This window comes from Orycteropus afer, unplaced genomic scaffold (genome assembly GCF_000298275.1).
Source record: "Orycteropus afer afer isolate SDZICR_OR568_19922 unplaced genomic scaffold, OryAfe1.0 scaffold00247, whole genome shotgun sequence".
NCBI classification, from domain to species: Eukaryota; Metazoa; Chordata; class Mammalia; order Tubulidentata; family Orycteropodidae; genus Orycteropus; species Orycteropus afer.
Window position 1 is genome coordinate 4,238,861 of NW_006921834.1, and position 5,922 is coordinate 4,244,782.

Consider the following 5,922-nt stretch of genomic DNA (forward strand, 5'->3'; position numbering starts at 1 on the left):
CTTCCTGTTAGGATATATGCAATGGATAGCATCTGGTATACAATTTCTTAGCTGATAGGTAAGACCACGTTGGAAAGAAGAGATCACTCAGTAGATACTGATACACAGTCATAACATGTTGAATCTTTGTTAGAGACAGTGACTAACTCCTGACTACAGTGAATTGAGAATAGTCATATTGTACTGTGATCAAGTTAGAAGGCAGGAGAATTTTTCCCTGACTAAAGGAAACTAAAACAGCAATCTTCACATTTCATAACTTTTCTAATAATCTGAGTGTGATCTCAGTGTTTGTCAAGTTCAGCCCTTCTCAAACTGCAAGCTCACCTTCCAGGACTGAGCCCAGCCCATTCTCACCATATATAAAGTACTGCCGGGAGGACCTTCTCTGCACTTTCCTCCTCAGCTCTACACTCCAGCTTCTCACTCTTCCCTCACCTTCGTGTCTTTAGAGAGCCATGTCTAGCAGATCCAGCATGAGCCACCGTGGGTTCAGCACCACCTCAGCCAGAGTCCCTGGAGTCTGCCGCTCAGGCTTCAGCAGCGTCTCTGTGTCCCGCTCCAGGGGCAGTGGTGGCTTCGGTGGGGCTTGTGGGGGAGCTGGCTTTGGCAGCAGGAGCCTTTATGGCCTGGGGGGCTCCAAGAGGATCTCCATTGGAGGAGGCAGCTGTGTCATGGGAAGTGGATATGGCAGCAGAGTTGGAGGTGGCTTTGGCTTTGGAGGAGGAGTTGGGAGCGGATTCGGTTTTGGTGGTGGAGCTGGTAGTGGCTTTGGGCTTGGTGGTGGAGCTGGCTTTGGTGGTGGCTATGGGGGCTCTGGCTTCCCTGTCTGCCCTCCTGGAGGCATCCAAGAGGTCACTATCAACCAGAATCTCCTCACTCCTCTGAACCTGCAAATCGACCCCACCATCCAGCGGGTGAAGACTGAGGAGAGGGAACAGATCAAGACCCTCAACAACAAGTTTGCCTCCTTCATTGACAAGGTGAGACATGAGGACTTTTAATTCACCAGGTATTTCAGAGTCTCATAACTAGAAAAAATGAGCTTCCTGCTGGGGGAGACTTTGGAAGGAGGAGAATGTGACACAGATTAGCATTCCACAAGAATGGCACACTGGGCCCATGCTGACAACAGGTAGAAGTGGAGCAAATAATTTTGAAACAATTAATGCCTTATATGAACCCAGTTCCTGACTAAGAAGAGTTATCAACTTGTGATAATCTTGAAACTTAGAAAGGGAAAAGAACAATGTGTTCACTTAACACAGAAAGTTCTAAGCAATTACAAGGAAATGGCCAATTACAAAGAGCTCTTGACTCTGAGTGGGAGGAGATAAAAAAAGTTTATATTAATGATGGAGGCATAATATAGAAAAACACAGCTTCAGGATTTCACCAATTGAAAACGCTAATCAATGTCATTTAATTGTATATATAAAAATTAGTGAATTGTTATATGTTTTCACCAAAATTAAAATAAATTGCTTAAAAAAGAAAAAGAAAAGAATGTTCTGTCCAGCTGCAGAAGCATTTATATAACCTACAGAAAACGGAAGTTATTTTAGAAACAATGGATGACTATCAATCAAGGATGTTTTCAAGAATACTTATGTACAAAATGGGGAGATGAATTCCAAAATAATAATTCTACAACCATTAACATCCCTTTTCTTTCCTCCTAGGTAAAATAAAATTTTGAAAAATATATCCTGTAAATACTATCTTTAAACAAGATTTGTGTTTCTGCTTGTCAAGAGAATAGAGAGTGTTGAAAATCACTGATAGGCCCCATAGCTTGTTGGGTGGGAAAAGCTCAAAGTTCAATAAGGGAGTTTCTCTAGTGGAATCTGTGAGGTATGAAGGAAAAACATGGGAGCAGGATTATCAGCATGAGCCCCTGTGGTGCTTCTCCCAGGCCAGCACCATGGAGACTTCTCAGGCCTCTTGGAGACCTGAGAACACTGACACTTTCCTCTTCTTCCTTTTGTCTGCAAATGACCACCTTGTTTCCTCTCCAGGTGCGATTCCTAGAGCAGCAGAACAAGGTCCTGGACACCAAATGGACCCTGCTCCAGGAGCAGGGCACCAAGACCGTGAGGCAGAACCTGGAGCCCTTGTTCGAGCAGTACATCAACAACCTCCGTAGGCAGCTGGACAGTATCCTTGGTGACAGAGGCCGCCTGGACTCAGAGCTCAGAAGCATGCAGGATCTGGTCGAGGACTACAAGAAGAAGTGAGTTAAAGATAAAGTTAAATGCAGTCAGTTTTCTGAAGAACACATTTCAGAATTAATGGGTGACCAGGTATGGTTGTGGACAAAATTCCTTAGCAAAGCATATACCATGGAAGGACAAAGTGGGAATATGGAATGGATGGACGGGATGAGTAAAAAGAGAAAAAAATTAGGGAGCATAAGAATCATCCTTTAGGATCTCTGTGATAGGAAAACTCAATGTGCAAATATTACGTTATGGAATGCATTGGATTCCAGACTGCCTTTTCTATATCATCATACCCACTGGCTCAATTATACTATATTCTCTTCTTGCTCTAGATACGAAGATGAAATCAACAAGCACACAGCAGCAGAGAATGAATTTGTGACTCTGAAGAAGGTGGGTTGTTTAAGATAAGGGCTTTAAGTTTCTTTGCTGAAGGAGGGGAGTTTGTGTCCCTGCCCAGTTGGAGAAGATAATAGATAGAGAGCCTGAAAATCAGATCAGCTGGGCATAAAGGCTTAGTTAATCCAAGTCACTGGTTTTCCCCCAGGATGTGGATGCTGCCTACATGAATAAGGTTGACCTGCAAGCCAAGGTAGATGGTCTTACAGATGAGATCAATTTCCTGAAAGTCTTCTATGATGCAGTAAGTATCTCTAGCCCATTTTACTTAGTCTAGTGTGGTTCAGCAAGGAGTGGGAAGTTCTTAGGTCGGGATCTCCTATGGATGTCCCTGGAAAAGATGATTTTATAATCATATGTTCTCTAGGAACTGTCTCAAATGCAAACACACATCTCAGACACATCTGTGGTCCTGTCCATGGACAACAACCGCAATCTGGACTTGGACAGCATCATTGCTGAAGTCAAGGCCCAATATGAGGAGATTGCTCAGAGGAGCCGGGCTGAGGCCGAGTCCTGGTACCAGACCAAGGTGAGTAGAGTTGCCTGTGAGGAATTTCCATGCCCCTCTCCTTGTTGAGGTCCCATCAGGCTGCAAACTTCATCTGAGAAAAGTATTCTGGGAAAACTGCAGTCATTTCAAAAAATGTATGTGCTTGCACAATTCTAGTAGATTTTTACATAATTTATGTCCAAGTTTATTAAGTAAAAGAATCATATGATAGAGAAGGCGTACTGATCATTGCTTCTAGATTCATCCTGAATGTTGGCTCTCAGAAACACTGTACAGAGTATCACTGGCCCAGAAAAGAACAAGACCAACAGTTGTCCCATAATAAGGATGCTCTGTAATTCAGTTGTACCATATTTAATAAGTGTGCAATATGAAATTTTTCTACAGTCCCTTGATGAAAAAGCATTGGTTTTCAGTTTTTCAAATGTCTGACTGAGAATTGAAAGCCATTTTTACCATGGAAAAAAGCATATATGCTGTTTATCTCCATCTGTACCACAGTATGAGGAGCTTCAGGTCATGGCAGGCAGACATGGGGATGACCTGCGCAGCACCAAGCAGGAAATTTCTGAGATCAACCGCATGATCCAGAGGCTGAGGTCTGAGATCGACCACGTCAAGAAGCAGGTATGGTGAAGGCAGGTCAATGATGAGGAAAGGCAATATTTCCTTCCCAGACCATTAGACAGGCAGTCATCAACCATCATTGGCAAGTTCCTGGGCACTGGGTGAACAGCAGGGGAGAGGAGAAGATGCAGTGGCTGCCCTGAGAGAGTATTATTGATTAGAAAAGAGGTTTTAACCCAAAAGTTGGATACAAACGTGGATAGAAATAGTCTCACCTGCTCAAAAAATAAAGGTCAGAGGCAATCAAATAAGATTTACACAAATAGAATAATTGATTTGGAAATTGCAAAGTAACATGTTGGGAAGGAAGAACACAAAAATCCTAAGGAATATTGTTGCAAATGCTCTCAAGATTTTACATGAAAAGGAAAGTGGAGCAAAACGGAGGATAAAGAGCATTGTTGCCTACATGTGTGAGATTGAGAGGTGGGAGAAGGCAAGATTGTAAGAGTCAGATGTGCAAAACCATTACCTCAATTTAAGATGTTTGTAATTGTGTATAAGTTAATGTGGCATCCACATGAAATCTTAAAAAGGGTCCCATTTCGATTTTATAGACAAGACTACAAAATAAATAATTAAAAAACCCAAACTCACTGCCATCGAGTTGATTCCAACTTATAGCAACCCCCACTGGGTTTCCAAGGTAGTAAATCCTTATGGGAGTAGATTGCCCAGTCTTCCTTATGTGGAGTGGCTGCTGGGTTTGAACCGCCAACTTTCTGGTTAGCAGTCAAATGCCTTAGGCACTACATCATCAGAGATCCTACAAAATAAATAATGGGGACTCTTTTTTCCAATGTCCCTTGGTCTTAAGTCCACTGTAGTGTCATTCATCAATCACTATCCACTCTCAAGGAAAGTGATTAGCATGAAAACGGATGGATTTTTGTTAAGTCGTTCCCCAACTTTATAAGACAGGAAAGGACAGATAGGAACAGTCTTCAATTCTGGGATGTAAAATTCTTAACACTGGGAAAGAAAATTAACTCGGTTAGTCTGCTCTGAAGAACAAGATTACAAGGTATTTCTGCTTATTTTCCCCCTCTAGTGTGCCAACTTGCAGGCTGCTATTGCTGATGCTGAGCAGCGTGGGGAGATGGCCCTCAAGGATGCCCAGAACAAGCTAACAGAGCTGGAAGATGCCCTGCAGAAGGCCAAGCAGGACATGGCCCGGATGCTGAAGGAGTATCAGGAGCTAATGAACACCAAGCTGGCCCTGGATGTGGAGATCGCTACCTACAGGAAGCTGTTGGAAGGCGAGGAGTGCAGGTGGGTAACTCATACAAGTTTCCCAAATTTCCAGGTATAATCTAAGATGTCTAGTCCATAAGCACAATTTTAACACAATCTGGTCATGGCTATACTGCCATTCTTGGAAAACAATCAAAAGGATCCTTTCTCAATGGAGTGTTCCTTAGATAGAGCATCCCACACTGATCCAGGTAATGGATTCCTGAGGTCTCACCTTCCCTGTATTTCCTCTCCTCCTAGGTTGAATGGGGAAGGTGTTGGACAAGTAAACATCTGTAAGTACCTTTGCATGCTTTCCTGCCTTATCTTTGTTTTTATGCTTGGATTCACAGTAGAAGATGGAGTCTGACCATGCATCATCCTTTCCTTGTTCTCCTCCCTCACAGCTGTGGTGCAGTCCACCGTCTCCAGTGGCTATGGCAGCTCCAGTGGTGTCAGTGGTGGCTTAGGCCTGGGTGGAGGCAGCAGCTACTCCTATGGCGGTGGTCACAGCCTTGGAGGTGGCTTCAGTTCTGGCAGTGGCAGAGGCATTGGAGGTGGCCTCAGCTCCTCTGGCGGCAGCAGTTCCACCATCAAATACACCACCACCTCATCCTCCAGCAGGAAGAGCTACAACCACTGAAGTTCTACTACCAGCTCCAGTTCCACAATGTCTCAGGCCTCTCTCCATCTGCACAGCCCTCTCCTCACATTGCTTCTTCTCTCCTGCCCCCTGGTCTTCTCTTGGTCTGTGAGTTAGAGCTGATGTTGCTTAGTGTCCTCCTTTCATCTCTCTGCCTACACCTACTCCACCTAACTTTCTTTGCTCACCATTAGAATGTCAAACTCTGATTTTACATCATAATTTAATCACATGTGATGCTTCACTTTGTTCCTAAATTATTAATCTCTTGGCTCCAATGTCCT

General features: G+C 43.8%; 1 protein-coding gene across 1 annotated transcript; it reads left to right on the top strand.

Moving 5' to 3' along the window:
* The first annotated feature begins 458 nt into the window (after positions 1–458).
* LOC103204370 (keratin, type II cytoskeletal 6A-like) lies at positions 459–5,638 on the top strand. Its single transcript, XM_007949560.2, has 9 exons — positions 459–983; positions 2,019–2,233; positions 2,555–2,615; positions 2,770–2,865; positions 2,989–3,153; positions 3,637–3,762; positions 4,814–5,034; positions 5,257–5,291; positions 5,403–5,638. The coding sequence occupies exons 1-9, from the start codon at positions 459–461 to the stop codon at positions 5,636–5,638; spliced, it is 1,680 nt and encodes a 559-aa protein (XP_007947751.1).
* Positions 5,639–5,922: the final 284 nt, after the last annotated feature.

Bases quoted from the DNA above. Each gene is read 5' to 3' on its own strand.
- LOC103204370 (XM_007949560.2), top strand. From the start codon at position 459: ATGTCTAGCAGATCCAGCATGAGCCACCGTGGGTTCAGCACCACCTCA. The intron at 3,763-4,813 runs GTATGGTGAAGG...TTCCCCCTCTAG, and splicing joins TCGACCACGTCAAGAAGCAG to TGTGCCAACTTGCAGGCTGC. The intron at 5,292-5,402 runs GTAAGTACCTTT...CCTCCCTCACAG, and splicing joins TGTTGGACAAGTAAACATCT to CTGTGGTGCAGTCCACCGTC.